The sequence below is a fragment of the Suricata suricatta genome, chromosome 13 (assembly GCF_006229205.1).
Source record: "Suricata suricatta isolate VVHF042 chromosome 13, meerkat_22Aug2017_6uvM2_HiC, whole genome shotgun sequence".
Lineage (NCBI taxonomy): Eukaryota > Metazoa > Chordata > Mammalia > Carnivora > Herpestidae > Suricata > Suricata suricatta.
The window spans coordinates 74,970,250-74,990,100 of NC_043712.1; the positions used below are offsets into that span (position 1 = coordinate 74,970,250).

Genomic DNA, 19,851 nt, shown 5'->3' on the forward strand with positions numbered 1-19,851 from the left:
TATATATATATAATTTATTCTGAGAGAGAGAGTGAACATACAAGCAGGGGTGGGAGAGAGAGAGGGAGAAAGAGAATCCCAAGCAGGCACTGAACTCAGTGGTTGAACAGTGTGCTGGGGGTTCGAACTCATGAACCTTGAGATCTTAAAGCCTAACCACTCACAATGGCTTTGGGGTCAAACCTTGAACACGCGCTATTATTCCCCCCGCCCAGTGGTGAGAAATAGAAGGCAAGTCTCTGGTTGAGGTAAGATTTGTAACTATCAGCGAAGGTAGAGACCCAGGGGCAGCAGCTGCACAACAACCGTTCCCCACTTTGTTCCAGAGTCTGCCACGCAGAGGTGAGCCACGTGCAAAGCCCTCTCAAAACCCAGGTCAGTCGATAAACCAGAGAGTAAAGCTAGACGTGGTCCCACGGGAGCAGGGCCGGAGGGCGCATTCCGTCAACGAGAAGCTGCACGGCCGTCAAAGGAGACGGTTCGCCTGGGCTGAGCCTCTGCGGTTGTGAAAAGGGGAGAAGGATTTAAGAGGAGGCGACAAAGGGAGACACAAAGAATACAGTATACCAAGTTCTTGCTAGGAGCCAAAGGAACTTTCAAGAGTCCTTGCCTGGAAAAACAGAAAAGGTAACAGTAAACGCAGTCCTCTCCAGGGAGCGACCACATGAGAAGTCCAGACAAAGAGACAGGTAAAACAGCAGAGGATAGGGCATCGTTCTGGGCGATCGCACACCCTTCATCCGTTTCCCGGACTTGGATTGCGGTTACTTGTCGGAGCCCAGTTCTCCTCGGATTCTATGACCAGCTTGGGGCCTGGATGGCACATGCTGAAGACAGGGCCCACCCGCATGGGGCTGGGATGAGGGGATGACCTCAGTGTGGCCCAGGTGACTGACAAAGGGGAAAGTTTCAAGTTTCCCACCGTCAGAGGCAATGTCCATGAACTCCACCCTCCGCTCTTCGAGATATCCGGGATGAGGCTAGAGATTTCTTAAGTGGATATGAATATGTAGCTACATTTTCTCAGGAGTTAAGATTTTGTATGTGTTCGGTACATCATCAGTGAGAGAGAGGTTTGTCCAGCTCACTAAGAGAACGCAAGCTACTTCACTAGTTTATAAAACGACGTCAAGAAATGAGAAAGAACAATTTTATATGCACAGTCATTGCTTTTCAATCCTGGTGAGGTGAAATGCAAACGCAGACGCTGGCAAGGGAAAATTGGGTGTGTTATTACAGGTTAATATTAAGTCCATGATCCTTAGTTTCTCTTTGTAAATTGCATGAAAAATGGCTTGCTCTCATTTTCTCTCTACCCCGGCCCCTCCCAATAAAATGGCTGTTTTGTTTTTAGACTCTGACCCTGCTACTTTTCTTGAAGGAAGCCTTGTTGGAACACAAGACTTGAAAGTGACTGATAGAATTCGTAACTTCATGTATTAAGTAACATTCTTTATGAGATAGAAATAACAACGTCTGAGTCAAGTGTAGGAGTTATCCTAGAAATCTTTAAAATAACTGATAGAGGGAAATGTTTATGACACAGATTTTGGTGCACTGATCTCCAAACTCACGAAGTTGTATATCTAATAATAGGAACAGATTTTTGTATGTCAATCATACCCCAATAAAGAGAAAGTAACGGAAATAAAAAAAATTAAAAATAAAACTAACTGATATAAGCAAATTACCATTGTTGATGAAAAAAATTCTAAAAAAATATTTTTAAAATTTTTACACTTTCCTGGAACTCTCGGAGTAATCTTACATCCACTTACAATGTGGGCGATAAGAAGGGAAAGATTAAAATTTTGAAGGGGAAGCTGTAATAAAATTGATGGTAATTCTCAATGGTGTGTGCAAAATTTACAGAGGCTAACCTCTTTCTTCCATTTCCAAATGGACTGTATCTAAATAATTCCGGAAGTGAGTTGGCTTCCTTGTCTCTGTCCACACCCCTGCCCCATCCTCATCAATCTTCATGGTGATGTGTTAAATAAATCAAAGAAGTAGGAAGGAAGTCCTTCCTTAAAGCATTTAGAGGTGGTTGAGATGCATATGATAAAGTTCACAAAGGTGAATGGAGTTTTAAAGATCAATCGTAGGGCACCTGGGTGGCTCAGTCGGTTAAGTGGCAGACTTTGGCTCAGCTCATGATCTCGAGGTTTGTGAGTTTAAGCCCCATGTTAGGCTCTGTGCTGACAGCTCAGAGCCTGGAGTCTGCTTCAGATTCTGTGTCTCCCTCTCTCTCTGCCCCTCCCATGTTCATGCTCTGTCTCTCAAGAGTAAATAAACATTAAAAAAAGTAAAGATCAACCATAACATTGGGGCGCCTGGGTGGCTCATTTGGTTAAGCATCCAACTTTGGCTCAGGTCATTCAAGCTCCGCATCAGGCTCTGTGCTGACAGCTCAGAGCCTGGAGCCTACTTCGGGTTCTGTCTCCTTCTCTCTGTCCCTCACCCACTCGCACTCTGTCTCTTTCTTTCTCTCTTTCTCAAAAATAAGTAAACATTAAAAATTTTTTAAAAGATCAATCATATCATAACACAATGTAAAAAATAATATTTTTAAGTAACCATTAAAGAAATACACAAAAAATAATTTTTCATACATACTGATCCACATAGCAAAGCAAAATTTGGAAACAAGTCATCCAAATTAACTAGTTCTATGCAGGAAAAAAGGCGACGTGTGTCTATTTCAGTGAGAAATAAGTAAACCGACAAGCAAGGTGACAATGTCTTGTTTATAAGTGTAATGCTATAAAATGAAGACCAGCTTGCAGCTTCTAAAATAGCAAGTGACCTTCTGCAGCTCTGATTTCAACCACTCAGCGGGTTTTTTTCCACCAAAGGGGCTTATTTTAGCTCTCACTAGACATTTCAGCAAATGGTGCTCTCCAAAGGCTGCAGCATCTCTGACACGGATTACACAGGTGATTTCATTAGGATCCCACATCCTGGGAGTGGGGAAAGTTGAGTATATCTTTAAAAACTTCTGCTTTCAGTGTTATTACCAAGAGCACCCGTGGCCCAACTGTACCTCAGCCAGAGAGCTGAGACTCCGGCTATATATAGTACTGGAGGGGGCTGTATTTGAACTTCCTAATTCTTTCTCCGCCCCCTCCTTTTTTTTTTTTTTCATGAGAAAGGATGGTTTCTTCTTGGTGAACTATACCCTCTTTTCATTTTCCTCCACAAGAGATTTCTTTTAAATGTGGAAGTATTCTCCCTAAAATACTATATCTCAGCTTCAATCAAAATGATTAATGAATTTTTAATTTATCACTTGCCTTAAGGATCTAGAGAACCACTCATTTCTCTGTTTCGTTTGTACTACCAGTGTGAAAGTGGAATTCTTAGGGGATTTACTTTGAATTAATGCCAGGATATCTCTACAGACTTGCTCAAGGCGAGTTTTAAGTGCCTGCGTTAGGTTTTCGGGATATCACGATTCCTCAGAATCCGCACTCTGAGGCAGTGACTATAATACATTAGAACAACTGATTGAAAAGTGAAACATTTAACCAAGTGTACATTTTGTCTTTTTGACCATAGACCACTAGTTTCGTATGTTTTCTGTCATTAAATAGAACAAGTGTACTGGTTAGGATGTACTAAGAGACAGTGCCGGAGAGGATGATGTCAATTTCAAGACCTTTCTGATTTTTCTAATTTCTACTTAGTGATTGTTATTTTTCTAGCATAAATAGAACTGTGCTGTCAGCACAAAAACATCAACAACATTAAAGCTTAAAACAGCCATCTCTTAGTGATTCATTGCCTCAGTAAGAGAGTACTGTATTTTTCAGCATTTAAGTTTCTCAAATTCTTTAAAGAAGGAGTTGGGGCATAAATAACCTCAATTCCTTTGTTGGCTCAGATTCACAGTCTAACCACTCATCACTCCCTCACCAGTGAATTAAGATAGCTTCCGGCCTGCTTTTCATACACATTCTATTGCCAATTATTATATCAAAAAATGGCATAACAGATTTGTACTTCCTGTGGACCTAAACCAAAATGTTCTTAGGGTTCTTCAGAAAAAATATATTAACAAAATGGGAATTATGTCATTCACTATAAAAAAATGATGAAAAGGTGATCAACACAGTTCAATGAAATAGGAACATAGAGAAAAACAATGAAGAAATCAGATAAGTAATAATAATATCTGAGCAAAGACTGAATGAATGGATCGCTAATAAAATGGGTAATTATTTTCTCAGATTTCGGGAAGCTCAGGTAAGGGCATTTCAATCGAAGGAAAGAAAGCACAATGTAAAGCAGAAAGAAAAACTGAAAGAATCTATCCAGCCTTTGTGTTTAAGCCAAACGATAAAAGCTATCACAAGCAGCCAAAGAAAGTAAGCATCAAGGGGTCACTTTCTTAATAATTTAACAATGCAAAGTGGTTTGGGATCGCAAGTGTTTTGTTTCACTGAAATGGTGTATGTCTAACTTTGGGGGGAAATTATAGATCCTTTTTTTCAAACTAGCTAATAAAATTGGAAAGAATCTATTATGAAAATAATACATTTCAAGGTTAACTTTCACAATGAAAGACCTCCTTCACAGAACAATCAGAAAACATCAACTTACCTCAATGTCCTAGAAATGCTGAGTTCTAAGGGAGCTATTTAGTAAAACAGCAGAAGCCAATAATAGACCCCTTCAGACTTTTACTTTGTGCCCTTGGGGAAGTCACTTAATATATTAAAGTCTTAGTGTCTTTGGGTTTGATTTTCTATCTACAGAAGGACTTGGCAGCAGAGATATCTTCTAAGGGCTGTGTGAAGCATGGCGACTTGAGTCTGAGGGGCTACGTGGGAATTTCTCTTTGTTTTGACTCATGAGGGGAAGTCTTGCAGAGTTACGGACAGTGAGGGTACAGCTCAGTCTTAAAAGCGCTTGAAGAGTCTCCGATGGAACAAACAAGAAGAAGGTAACCCCGAGCCCATTAAAATCCTTCCCTGCTCTCTTTAAAAAACTGCGCCTCCACATAGTACCCAAAGGACAATTAGCGGGTCACAAATGATGAAAGCCTAATTATGAAAATTGCTCAGGGCCATCACTAGGATTGACTTTTTCTATTTGGATTTTTTTTGACCGTTAATGGATTGACCGTTAAGTAATTAATTTTAAAGTTTTATTTATTTATTTTTGAAAGAGAGAGAAAGAGGGAGAGAGAGAGAATCCCAAGCAGGCTCTGCACTGTCAGTGTAGAGCCCAATGCGAGGCTCCAACTCATTGACTGTGAGATGAGGACCTGAGCCAAAATCAAATCAAGAGTTGGATTCTTGGGATGCCCGAGTGGCTCAGGTTGTGATCTCTCAGTTTGTGAGTTCAAGCCCAGCATCGGGCTCTGTGCTGACAGCTCAGAGCCTGGAGCCTGCTTTGGATTTTGTGTTTCCCTCTCTCTCTGCCCCTCACCTCCTCATGCTCTATCTCTCTCTCTCAAAATATATAAATAAACATTAAAAACTAAAGAGTTGGATGCTTAACCAACTGAGCCACCCAGGCTCCCCAGAATGACCATTAATTTCCTCCTCTTCTTTGGTTAATTTACTTCTGATCTTTAGGAAAAACTAATTCAGAGGAAATCTTTGGAGATAACTTTTACATTTTCAAAGAGTTAATCTAAAATTTTAGAATTCACTTGATTATTTAAATAAGGCCTTAATTGACTAGTGTTTTAAAATAAGTGTTTTCTAAGTCATCTAGCACCAAATCATCCTACAACAAACCTGTCTGAAAGCCACAGAGCAGTTCCACAATGAGCCTTACAAATGTGACTCAAATTTAAATAGCAACATTTTTCTCCTCAGCATTCAAGACATTTTGTCACAGGGAAAGTTTATGTCCTAAAATAAAAGCAAAGCAATAATAAAGCAAAGGAAAACAAACAAACAAGAAGTCTTTCCAGGTAGGAACACTTCCAACAGATCTCCCCACGTTTTTGAAAACATTACAGACGTAAATCCTGTACCTGCTGAGCGGCAGAACCCCTGAAGCTGGTTGTATCCTCTGCCAACAATCCCAATGTATTCACCCCCCATAACCTGGCCATCAAATGACACGTCTGTGTTCCATGGCCCATGTGGTACTTTAACCTTCACCAGTTCTTCCCAAAATAGGTGCGTGAGAATATGGTGAAGGCAGTACATATCCACCCCAATTAGTGGAAAAGCAACTCAGGGCCCTCGCCAAGAGCCAGGGTCAAACTCCCAATGACCCGAAAGGCTCTTCCGATAGTCGGGGCTGTTTCAGAGGCTATTGTATAAGCATAAACATTTCCTCCCTCCATGGGCCATAGGTAGAACCTCTTTTTCCTTTCCTCTTCCTTATTGCAGAATACTTCATATCTACTGTGGCTTTCGAAATTGAGTGTATAAAGTGGAATTGGTTTTCTGGCAGTTTCTCAATAGCTTTACTTCTATTTATTTATTTGTTGGTGGGTTTTAGAGTTTTCTTATAAAGTTCTGAATTCTGAGTTAAAAATTAATCCCAAACTTGTATCCTTAGGAAAAATCCACTGAGGAAGATCAATTTTGCACATTAAAAAAAAGATTTTAACGTTTATTTATTTTGAGAGACAGAAAGAGACGCAGAGTGCCAGCAGGAGAGGAGCAGAGAGAGAGGGAGACACAGAATCTGAATATAGGCTCCAGGCTCCAAGCTGTCAGCACAGAGCCTGATGAGGGGCTCGAACCCACCAACTGTGAGACCATAACCTGAACTGAAGTTGGACGCTTGACCGGCTGAGCCACCCAGGTTTGCACATTTTCAACTGAAACTTGAAAAGGTGAGTTCGAATATTTACCTCATGTAGCAAACACTTGCATGTTAGGAAAGCTATATTGGTGGGGGTACAAGCATGTAGTGACCAATATGCATTCATGTACAAGTACTTGAATTGTGCATATGTCTTTGTATTGCTTGTAATGTAAGCCACCTTTATATTTGTTTAGAGCCTTGTTGGTCACAAAGTTCTTTTATAGACATTATGCCATTTACTCCAGTTGTGGGGAATCACTGCACTGAGCATGAAACTAGAGTGGCTACAACATGTCAGTAGGTGGTTTTAGATCATCTTTGTGAGGTAAATAAAGAAAATCTAGAAGGACATGGATTTGAATGACCTTAGAAAAGAACTATAGTTTCCTGATCCTAGGACACTTCAGAATAATGCATGGCTATGCATGGGTCAGTATAATAGTGTGACCATTGTAGAGATCCTGGAAGTGTGACAAATTGAGTTGATTAGCCAAGTTCCCATACTCAGAAAATTTCTTTTGAAATAGAAAGCAAGATCCTAGAAATACCTGTAGGTGGCAAAGAACAAGGGGGTGTTAAAATTTCAGAGGAGTCAAGTAAGACTTGTCAAGGTGACCTGGGTAGGTCTGGGAGGTGAGGACAGGTGGATTCACCCTGAAGCTGTTTCTGTACAGCATCTCTTCCTCTACACTGAACGTCCATAAACTTGGGGCATTTAGGGATTGGATGCTACCTTCTTTTTGAGTTGCCTTTGGATATCCTTGATGCTCACTTTAATCTGGTTTCTTATTTTTGTTCTGTTTTGTTTGTTTTGTTTTGTTTTGTTTTTCAGGAGGATGAATGGAGAGAAGAGGCTGGTGCATAGGTCTGGTTTGACTGTGGTTATTAACTACCTCACTGACAGGGGCATCGCGCCCCTGGGTCTTCCTCCCTATGAGGGAGGCATGGCTGGCCATGGCCTCAGGCTAGGGCTTGGGCATCTTTCCAGACAGTCTAGTGGCCTGCAAGCCCCCCTCTTCACCACTCTACCCTTCTCTTTGGGAAGTGGCTGAAAAAAGGGAATGTCTGTGCGTAGGTGGGAGAGAGACTCTTTCAAGTCCTTTAACCAAACCCAACTCAATTTTCAGATGAGGAGACTGAGCCTCAGCAAACTGAACTAAGTTTGAACACAATCACATGGCTGGCATGTAAAGACTCTCCGTTTCAACATGTGGTCCCTAAACTACCTGCAAAGGGCCTGTGGTGGGGGAAGGGATCAAGAGGTATCAGAGAACAGGGGAGGTTCACAAACAGTCTTCCCCAAAAGCAAGACAGGAAAAACAAATGACGCTGGATTTTCCTTTCCCCATACTGCTGGCCTGATTTTTCTCATGAAGTTAGTCTATTTTTATTCATTTCAATGACTTATTAGATAGTTGTTCCTGAATTGCATGTCTACCTGTGTTTGCGACCAGTGCCATGGGAGGGACAAAGGACGTATGTAGCTAGAGTGAAATTCTCTTCTCTGCACCATTTCTGAATGAGTAGTTAAATATTCAGAGAAATGTGTATTTATTAAATGTGAATCTGCATAGATAGATTTAAGCAGTTATAAATGATTTATCTGTAGAAGTATGTATCATTAAATGTGTTACCTTACCACCATAGCACCTGCTTGGTCTTAATAAGTAACAGTTGAAACATCAATGTTGATAGAATCCCCCCAAATAAAACACACTGGTGGTATCTTCTATGTTTCTGTGTAGAATTGATAGAATAAAGGGGTAGCAAAAGGGACGAGGTCAGTTTCATACAACTCTCTTTTTGTAATCTCCTCTGTTAAAACTCAGCATCTGGAACAGGTAACTTTGTTCAAAAAAGAGGTTGATGTTTTGATGTTTAAATTCCAGGCTCCATAAACAGAACATGCAGGAAATATGAAACTAAATCTAGGGGCGCCTGGGTGGCTCAGTCGGTTAAGCGTCCGGTTTCACCCAGGTCATGATCTCACGGTTTGTGGGTTCGAGCCCTGCATCGGGCTCTGTGCTGACTGTTCAGAGCCTGGAGCCTGCTTCTGATTCTGTGTCTCCCTCTCTCTCTGACCCTCCCCTGATCGCACTGTCTCTCTCTCAAAAATAAAAATAAAAAGAATAAAAAAATAAAAAAATTAAAAAAAGAAACTAAATCTACACTTAAGATTATAGAGGCGAAACCAAGGAATTCATATTTCTTTGCCTTTATCTGGAGAGAAAATGACTAAATACAACAGCCAACTCAGGCGATGTGTGTAAAAGGCAATTTATCCCCTTAGTCTCACAGCTACTTTGATGGATTCCCCCCACTGTGTTTAAAAGCATATTTATGGGGCACCTGCATGGCTCAGTCGGTGAAACATCTGACTCTTTAGTTTTGCCTTGGGTCACGATCTCAAGGTTTGTGATTTCGAGTCCGACATTGAGCTTTGTGCTGACAGCGTGGAGCCTGCTTGGGATTCTCTTTCTCCCTCTCTCTCTCTGTTCCTTCCTTGCTCACTTACTCTCTCTCTCAAAATAAATGCATAAACTTAAAAACATTTAAAAAAAGCATATTTGTTTGACTATTTGGACTTCCTTGTTGTCTAGTACCTCACAGGTGTATTGTCAATCATCTTGGAGCTTAAATGAGCTTTTGTTAAGAGTATTAGTCCTGCAGGCCCCCCAGCTCATCTGAGAGCTCCGATGGGGCGGGCATTCAGGCATTCCTTCTTTGCTTGCTTGCTGGGTACCCCTTCCCCAGGGTCCCCTCCCTGCCACCAGCCACTGCAAAATTTTATCCCACATCCTCATGCCAGCTTGCGGTACGATTCCAGCTCAACCCTGTTAATATTCCTGCCTAAATATTCATCTGCAGCTTACTTTTTGTCCTTGACTTATTTCATCGCTTTTTCTCTGATGGGATTTTGAGAAACCCAAGAATAGAATTCTTGACACGTTTCATATTTTTCTGTTTGTTTATCCCCATTTTGTTTTATCTTTCTAAGACCGTGGGAAGAAGCCATTTCTGATAAGAGATTGGCTCAGGGTAAGCCATACCCCTCCACCCCAACTCACCTTCAGGAGTACATCATGACCAGGATGTACAATCTATGACACACCGAATTGCAATGATTTTTTTTCTCATGTTCGGCTCCTAGCTGGTGAGGCGGGAGCCATGTCTGCTGGCTTTGAGTGCCTGGCACTTTTCAAAATCTGTATTTGAAAGAATGCCTGGCAGTCTAAGGTAGTAGAGTAATGTGTGTTAGAATTTAAGCTCTACCACTTCACCAACTCTGTTCTAAGACAATCTCTTAATTTCTTCATCTGCACAATGGGATGATTTCTTCACTACCCACTTGAAGACACTGCTGTGAGGCTCAAAATGGCTAACATGCATTTTCTACACTTCTCTCCATACATTAAGTCTTAGGTCCTTAACCTAGGAAGTTTGTAGTTTCTTTCGTACATTTTTAGAAAGACAAGTTTGGATTTTCTGGGGAATATTCCTGACTGATGATTTTCCTTAAACTTACTTTTTGGGATCCGCATACTGTTGCTTATAAAGTTGTTTGATTTTTTTTTAAATTTATTTATTTATTTTGAGAGGGAGCTGGAGGGGAAGAGAGGGAGGGGAAAAGAGAATCCCAAGCAGGCTCTACGCCGCCATCTGCCTAGCTCTGATGTGGGGTTCAATCTCACCAAACGTGAGACCATGACCTGAGCAAAAATCGAGAGTTAGATGTGTAACCGACTGAGCCCCCAAGGGCCCCTGTTTGATGGCTCACCCGCATGCATTTTTATTAAACAATTCCAAGCTGTAAGACCATATTCTACACAAACTAGTCCAAAACCTGGTTTTAGGAAAACAGCTGCTTTTATGATAATTCAACATCAGGATAGTGTCCTGCTTGTGCACAGTTCACTGTTCCTTCAGAAACCAGGGGCCGACCAGGCTTCTGACAGCCGGGCATGATGTCCAAAACTTCTGTAGTGCTATAGCCTTCAATTCACCCACTGAGGATGTCTCTTTTGTCTGAACGGGTTTCTTTTGTCTGCCTAGCTTGCCACCCACTAGATTAGTATAGATGCTCATTAATTAGTCAGGGGCGCCGGGGGGGGGCGGTGGGGTGGGCTCAGTCGATTAAGCATCCAACTTCAGCTCAGGTCATGAGCTCCCAGTTTGTGAGTTCCTGCCTCGCTTTAGGCTCTGTGCTGACAGCTCGGAGCCTGGAGCCTGCTTTGAATTCTGTGTCTCCCTCTCTCTCTGCTGCTCCCCCACTTGCAGGTCTCTCTCAAAATTAAAATAAACATTAAACAAAATCAAGTCAGGTCAGAATGTCAGCTTTCCCCCTCTGTGAGCTCCTTTGTAGCACCTAGAAGGACGACAGACAGGCAGCAAACACCAATGTTTTGCTGTGGGCATGCCAACTGATTTGTGAGGGGCTCCCTTTGTCCAGTGGAGGAAATTTAGTATAATGGTTCAAAGAAAGGCTTTTGATGTTACTCAGACCTGAGCTCACATGCTTATGCTTTTTAAAAAAAATTTTTTACAAGCTTTGTAACTTCTCAGCCTTTTTTCCCATCTGTAAAATGGACATGAACATACTTCCATAACAGGCATAATACACTTGTTATGAGAATTAAATATAGGACACTGCCCAGCACAATGTACGTGCTCAGTAAAAGGTGATTATATTATCTTTAATAGCTAGTAATGTTATTAATTATCATGAGAAGAATAAAATTGCAGCACCACTTCTATTAACAATAAGGCTTATGCTTGTCCTAAGAACTTAGGAATGCTAACTCACTTCATCAACACACACTGCTGGGACTACTCTGTTCCAGGGTGATAACTGAGACTCAAAGAGGGTGACTCGCTCCTGGGAAAGGGCACACCTGGTTCTGAACTCAGGCAAAACTCAGCTCTAGAATCATACCATCATGCCACACTACTGATGCCTTTCTGCCCAGTGATCCTGTTATAGACTGTTTAGTTAAAGGAGTGGCAGTTTTCTGGATGGTTCAGGAAAAACATTTTTGTGGCTTGTCATAGGTGCCTGCATTTGACACCCAGAGCAGGAGTTTGTGTCCACTAGATGGCGCTGTTTGTTAACCAAATGTGACCCAGTCGATACTTTGGCTTAGGAATCTGCTCAATTCCAGAACACCAGCAGGACAATCGAATTGTATGCCTGAAAGTCTAATGGAAGAAACCTCCAAACGTCACAGCATATCTAGAGATCTCTAAAGACTAATGGTATAGAGAGCTAGTTAGGAAAAATATATGCTAGTGTTTTATAGGCATCGAAGTCTGAAGAAAATCTGGAGTAGTTCTGAAATCTAGTCCAAATGCATCAGTTCATAAATAAATAGACTAAAGGCCAGAAAGGAAATATTCCTTGGAGAACATTTGATGGCTTTGGCTATAGTTCTCTTTCCCTAATACTTCTAACTGATTCTAAATCACAAAAAAACTGTGGTTTCTGAATTCTTAGAAGACTTTCGTATGGGGCAGAAGACTGCCCAATGATGATGAGTTTTTGCCTCATTATGTTTTATACATACGTTCAAAATCAGACTCAGACACTTAATTACCAAGGGGGAAAATGGTGCCTATTTCTTTTTCTTTTTGGCATGTCTCCTTGGAAATTGAGTGACTCCACTTTAAAAGGCTGTCCCCATTGGTTTACAGTGCAGTTTGTGGATTTTAACCCCCAGAGCAGGTACCAGGCTAATGCATACGCAAAAGGACTCTGGAATCGGATTGCCTGGGTGGAACCGAAGGGCCCTGGGAAGGTCATGAGACATCTCTAAGCTTCTGTGTCCACATCTGTCACATGGAAATCCTATTTTTACTTATAAGGTGTTTGTGAAAATTAAATGTATGTGAAGTGCCTATGACATAATTTAAAAAAAAAAAGGAAGTTAAAGGGAACAATACTAATGAATAATGAATTTTTGCTGTGAGAGCGGATGTTCAGTTTTCCGGGTCTCTCAGTTGTGAATGTCATTACAGGTGCTTCGTCAACCACTTCTTCAGTCACTGTCACATGCTAAATTGCTAAACAGGGGGAAGACGTTTCAGGTTGTATAACTGTGTGACATCACTTCTTCCTCACCCAGATGGTAGAAGTAGCCAGGACACATATGGCATGTACTTTATTATGTGTTCATGTCAACTTTATTTAAAACACTCGTAGGCTCTGGGCTCCTACTCACAGTTTAGACAGAGAAGGTGACTGGCATCCAAATAATGACAGCTAAGAGCTATTGAACACTTGCCGAGTGTCTTTCTGTTTTGCAAGTATGAACTCATTTAATTCTTACTACACCCGTGTGATCTAGGAACTAATACTTTTCCCTTTTTAAAGATGAGCAAGCTGGGATCCAGCAACTCCCCCCAGCTTAAATGATAAGCCAGAGTTAGCATTTGAACTCAGGTGGCCTGGTTCTTAATGACCCTGTTCTGCCACCTCTCAGGTCAGGATGAGAGCAGGAGGTGGCTCCAAGGTTCCTGAGACCTAGCTTGCTTCCTGCCCCCTCCCCCCCCAATATCACAACGAAGCCTGACAGAGACACTGTTTGGGGAGTTCTTCTAGGCCACTGCTAGAATGCTAGCATTGTTACCCAGGAGGCTAATGTGTTAAACCTACATCAATATTTTTATGGCAGTTAGCTAATGAGATTGACTGGTTAAACATTTAATAGATTCCTGAGCTCAACAGGGCAAAACAAAGTTGTAATAGGTCAGAAGAGAGCATGCTAGGACAGGGCACTCTTGAGGACCACTCTTTAAGGGATCAAAATTCACTGCAGCAGAAGAGGGGTCAGGTTGCTGAGGCCATCGTGCCTGGGACTAGCCCTGTTTGCTGTAACTTATTTGTTGCTCATATGTTCCGTGACATTCCAGACTACCCTCTTCTCACTGCCCGTGATTCAGGCTCTATTCCCGTGATTCAGACTCTACCCCCATGTAGAATTCTTGAATTCAGATTTACAGGAGGAGACTTAGCCATCTTCTGGTCTACCCCTCTGTCTTTGAAAAGAAGCAAACTGAGGTCTCATGTTGGAAGCCATCTTCTGAACTCACTAAGTCGAGAAAAACTCCTTGTGAGGTAAGGCAGGTTTGCAAAGACTCCCGCTGTCAGATGGAGATGATGTCTACCCCCCACTCAATTATTTTTGCTTGAGCACCAACCCCCAGGGCTCCTTGTTGACTGGTATCAGGAGTGACTTGCCCCCTTATCCTAAAAATATGCTGATTGTACCTTGTGAAGGAACTTATTATAGGAATTTCTTCTTTTGTGATTATAGGAGCAAATATTATATTTCCTGAGAAACCTGTTTTTCTTCCCCTCAAGAAAACAGGCTATTGACCCCTGCTCACAAAGAACTAACTTTTGCCTTTGCTATGCTAAAAACATTGCCTTATATTTAAATGCTAACGATATACCTTCCTTCCTCATATGATAAGCATCTAAATCACCTACATCAATCACTATTGATAAAGATCATGCATGAGTCTTCTACCAATCTATGTTTTGGGAAATTTTTACATATCAAAGAATTTGTCATAAGAAATCATTGTCTAAGATAATTGCCACTCCTGTTTTGTACCCTATACATGTTTTTCAATAAATAAAGCTGACTCTCTGGTCAGTGCCGAGATGCCTGCCTGGTAATTAGAAAGAAACCAATACACACTCTCTCTCTCTCTCTCTCTCTCTCTCTCTCTCGCCAACACCGTGCATCCTCCAGTGAGCCCTGGACCTGCTGGAGCTGGACTCCCGAAGTCCCATTTGCTTATGGTTTATCCCGTTATCTTAGAGGAAGAGTTGGAGCCCTGCTCATTCCGTTTATTACATACTGTTTCTACATACCTTAGCTATTTTATCTTAAGTGGTATCACTCAGAATACTTGCTGAAATTCTCGTGTTTATACCAAATTGAACCCAAATTCAACAGATAGCATCTACTCTTTACAGATAGCGTCTTTCTGTTTTTAATTTCTTCCCTCTTCCTTTGCTTGACATAAACTTTTATGGAGCTGGGGAACAATGCCATTTATTAAAAGGTATTTTTAAATCAAATAGTTTTTTTTCCCTTTTCATTAGAAGCCACGAAGGCAGGTCATGGAACCTAGACCTGAGAACATTACCAGACTAAACAGAGACCGAGGCAGCTTCAAAGCACCATTGCCAAAGGGGGATGGGGAGGGCCGCCACTTACCGATTTCAGTCATCGTTATCCCGGGTGCTAGCTGCCCGTTGTTGAAAGAGCTATAGGTAAACAAGTTGGGTACGGACGTGAGGTCATAGATAGGTTCTTGCTTTATCTGTTTGATTCCAGTCATGTCAAGTCCGGACTGATCCGGGGACGGCTGGCCGGAATCCACGTTGTAATACCCCTCGGACTTGGGCAGGTCGATGACGTGTCCATTGGCGTAGGTGCCGCCGGCCTCGCTGCCCAGGCCGCCCAGGCCGTTGCTGATACTGCCACTGTAGACCCGGGCCAGGGCCTCCGCCTCCCCGCTCTGCTGCTGCCGCTGCTCCTGCAGCCGCTGCTGGTGCTTCTGCACCTCGGCGTACAGGCTGTCCCTCTGCTTCTTGGACATCCTCCCGAACTTCACAGCTGCGGTGGGGGGGACAAGCAGAAGAGGACACCTGGGGTTACCGTTCTCGATCCGTCCGAGGGGTCCCGGATAGCTGTCCCCTCGGCATTCGAGGCACAAAATCCCAGGCACCCCACGGCTGGTGAAAGCCTATGTGCAAGGCTGTTGTGCTAGAAGAAATGCCAGGGCTTATGTATTTCTGATTGCCATGAAGCTAGAAGGCATGTTTCCTGGTTCTTTCTTACGTGTGGGGGAAAGAAACCCACAAACCAAAGTTACCAAATAGTACCCGCTGTTAATTGGTCAGCCAACATTCACGATTAGCTCCCCCTACTAAGCATTAGGGTTACTAGATTGTTGGATAAGACTCTGTTATTTCACTATTTTCGTTTTGTTTTTAAATGCCTCACCTTTTTAAATAAATGTTTATTTCTCAGAGAGAGAGAGAGAGAGAGAGAGAGAGAGATGCGGGGTAGGGGCAGAGAGAGAGGGGGACATAGAATCCCAAGCAGGCTCCAGGATCTGAGCTGTCAGCACAGAGCTGGATGCAGGGCTCTAACTCAGAAACTGAGAGGTCATGATCCGATCCCAAGTCGGATGCTTAACGGACTGAGCCACCCAGGCGCTCCTCACTGTTTTCTAAACAGGATGTAGGGTAAGACCAATGATGTGGGGCTGGGGGATAAACACATTTTTAAGTATTTGTCTTCAGCTGGCTTTTGGGACCAAATTCAACGAAACTTTGGAAAACAGCAGTCTCATATATCCAACGCTCAGCGAGGGAGCCCACAGTTACCCCTCCTTTCTTGTTCTACCAGCCCCAAGTTTTATATTGCCCTTCTCTTCTGGCAAAATCCTTACCCATTGTGAGGAAAAAGGAGGAAAAGGCTCTGTAAGTGGTCACAGACTAATCAGAAGATGCTTTGATCTGAATTCATTGTTTCTTACCTAATAGAGTCTAACCTCCTGAATTGTTATGGGTATTGACATGTTTTCCTCACAAACTGTCAACTCCCAGTTTAGGCTGTGAATATTTTAAGCAAGACGCTACCTTGTCTGAAGCATCAAACACTATATCCTCCAGCTCAAGTGAATAGTGGGGACTATGAGAAACTTGGGAAAAGATTTTTTTGTATAGGAAAAAAACATCATGATAACTTTTGATTCAAGAAGAACTCCCCACCTCCCCAAGAAATTAATGTGACATACTTCCTTATTTACTAACCTGTCTTTTGCATTCAGTTAGGTTCATAACAGCCATTTGTTACAGAGCTATGGAGATTGATACAAAATTCCTATCTACTGCTATAGATTACGATTTTCTTTCTCTATTTTCTGAGTTACTTTAGTAGAATAGTTTCCCATTTGTTTGTTTAAAATCTGTAGAGAAAAAAGATTGAGAAGGAGCAGCCCTTCATTCCTGGGGACATAAACGCGGTGCTTCCTTTGAAAACCCTTTCCATTTAGCCCTTCCTTTAGATTTCCACACACTCTATATTTAGGGGAAATATACTTGTGGTGGGTGGATTTCATTAATGACCTTGATTCCTCTTGCCTATTTCCATGCCCTTCCCAGTGTAAATATCCATGCCCTTCCATTCTGGGCAGGATCCTGGCCTCACCACTTGACTCAGGGGGCATGTTTGGTGACAGAGCAGGAGGCAAGCTGACAGGCCATAAACACCCCCACCCCTCCGTGGGATTTGTGTGATATTCCCCAGGCACTCCTGGCTGCCTAAGAACAAAAGAAAGGGGGAAAAGTAAAGGTCTTGAAGGACCTAAAAGTCTCTATCGCCCCTCCACAGTGATGGGGGAAACAAGGGCAGAAGGAAATGGCAGATAGAACTTAATTTCCTTATAACCTGCAGCCCCATTGATAAATACTTGAGGCTGGTAGAGTAAAACATTTCTCCAGGAACTCCTTACTGTCTGCATGTTCATGCTTTGCTAGAGGGAAAAAACAACTTTAGCTTGACAATAGCTAGGCCTCCACTATCCTAGGAGTCTTCTTTAGCATATGGAAATCTCACTGGAAACTTTCCCTGGATTTTACCTTCCCCAACCCCAGAGTATATAACCAGTCTCTCCTCGTGGTCCCTGGGCAGCTCTTCCTGCCCTCAGATCCTGTCCCTAGGCTTCAATAGAATCATGTTTTTGCACCAAAGAAGTCTTCAAGAATTTTTTCTAGATTGTCGGCTCCAGACCCCACGAGCCCCACTGTCACCCCAAAAAACCTCATCAATGTGACCTGTTTGGGCCAATGGGATATTGACATATGTGATACAAACGGAGGCTTTAAAAGGTCTTGTGTGATTGAATATCTCACCACAAAAAGGACATGCCTAAACTAGCTTGCTAGACCATAAGGTGTGTGAAGCAAGGCTGAGCCACCCCAGTCTTTCCAGACAAGGCCATCCACCCTCAGCGGAGGCACAGACTGAGATAGCTGGCAGCTGATGAGTGAAAGAACCCAGTTAAGACCCTGCATTTAATGATTTTAGGTCCAGAAATCTGCTGTCGACCACAGATCTTGTAATCCAAGCAAACAACGTTAACCAAGTATGCTGTCAAGACCTCTGTCCTGGTAAACATCTGAAAACCCAACGGTGAGCAGTGGTGCCTTTTCCAAGATACTGACTTACCAGGTCACTGAACAAACTGAAATATTTTCAGAGACAAGTTAAAGCTCCAGTTTGGAATTATCAGACTTCATCCTAAATCAAGAACTATGCTGACCATTACCCTAATACTATTTTAGAATAAATTTTCCACTCCCTTTAGAAAGAGTGATGACCTACTGCTTCAGTTTTGTGTCCCTTTCCTGTATTAACAGTGGTCACATATTTAGGGAAAACAATTACAGCGCATGGAACAAATAAATCTACCCAACTTTCCTGACATGTACATAATCTCTTGTCACTATTTGTAAAAACATTTGTTGTATTTGTGGGTCTATTTTTAACAAAGGCTGTATTAGTTATATTTTCAAGGATTAGCATTCTTCTTACCACTACTCATTAGTCAGAATGGCACCTATTTTAAGGGTTTGCCCCTCTCAACCTTGAATCATTCTGTTAATGATTTTCACTTGAGTATAGAGGCAGGCTCTCGTTAGACTGCTAGTTCTCAAAGAAACTTACACGATTCTGTACACATTGCAAGTACCTTATAAATATTCAGTGATGGTGGTATTTGCTTATGATATGCTCTTATCGCTCATTTTGATCTCACACTAGCGAAGAACGATTTTATGCAAAGTATCGGGGATCTTTTGATTTTTATTGGGATTGTGGGATTCTAAGTGGGATGGAAGTTTTTGGAGTAGCTGTAAAACAGTCATTGCTTCTTTGAAAATTTCTCCTACTGACACATGACAACTAGATATACGTTGTTGGTTTCAAGAGACCCCAGTTGTAGAATTGTCTTCTATGTCTTTCCATAGTCATTTTGGAATTTTTAAAAAAAATTTAAAAAATGTTTTTTAAAATTTATTTTCAAGAGACAGAGAGAGACAGTGTGAGCAGGGGAAGGTCAGAGAGAGAGGGAGATACAGAATCTGAAGCAGGCTCCAGGCTCTGAGCTAGCTGTCAGCACAGAGCTCAACACGGGGCTCGAACCCACAAACTGTGAGATCATGACCTGAGCTGAAGCCGACACTTAACCGACTGAACCACCCAGGTGCCCCGGAAATTATTTTATCTTTCAATCTTCTGGCTCTAAAGTTCACCAGGCTCACATCTTGTTGCTTACCAAGGAAACTGGTCTTAATGTAACTCTTTTCAATTTCAAAGATGTGCCTCTTTTATAGCACTCAAAGCTCTGTAGAAAAGATCAGAGTCGATCTACCCAACCCTATTCCTAATTTCAAAATATTTTCTCGCATCCCTCTCCTTTTCCAATAGAACTTCCTGTGATGATTGAATGTTCTCTATGCTTTCCAATATGGCGGCCACAAGCACATTGGGGCTATTGGGCTCTTGAAATACAGCTAGTGTGACTGAATACATGAATTTGAAATTGTATTTAATTTTAATTAATTTAAATTTAAACAGTGACATGTGGATACCATGCTGGATATTGGACAATGCCATTCTGCATAAGTAGAACCTAATTTATGAAATCTGTCCTTGTAAGTATCTACTTACTGCTTTTCACACATGCATGTCATTAGGAGGACACATACTCAATTACTGCAAGGTGAGTATCATGTTTTCTCTTTGAGGCTCAGCATCTTCCTACTGACACCAAACATTTTTCTGGTTTTTATTTGTTTGTTTGTAGTTGTACAATTAGAAACAGTTTTCCTAAAGATTCCTGCAACTAACATTTATGAAGGGTCCAGTTAAAGAGAAAAATAAATAAAATGGAGAATATTTGGTGGCCATACATGCTATCAATTCACACACATAAATAATGCATGCGTTCACCTTTAAAAATTTTTGAAAGTAATTCTTCATGCCCAGTGAG

General features: G+C 41.9%; 1 protein-coding gene across 1 annotated transcript in view; it reads right to left on the reverse strand.

The window, feature by feature from the left end:
- RORB (RAR related orphan receptor B) overlaps positions 1-19,851 on the reverse strand; it is a 187,417-nt gene that overhangs the window by 25,467 nt on the left and 142,099 nt on the right. Inside the window, exon 4 of the mRNA XM_029920314.1 lies at positions 15,003-15,404. Coding sequence (XP_029776174.1) covers positions 15,003-15,404 — 402 coding nt within the window. The remainder of the gene's footprint in view (positions 1-15,002; positions 15,405-19,851) is intronic.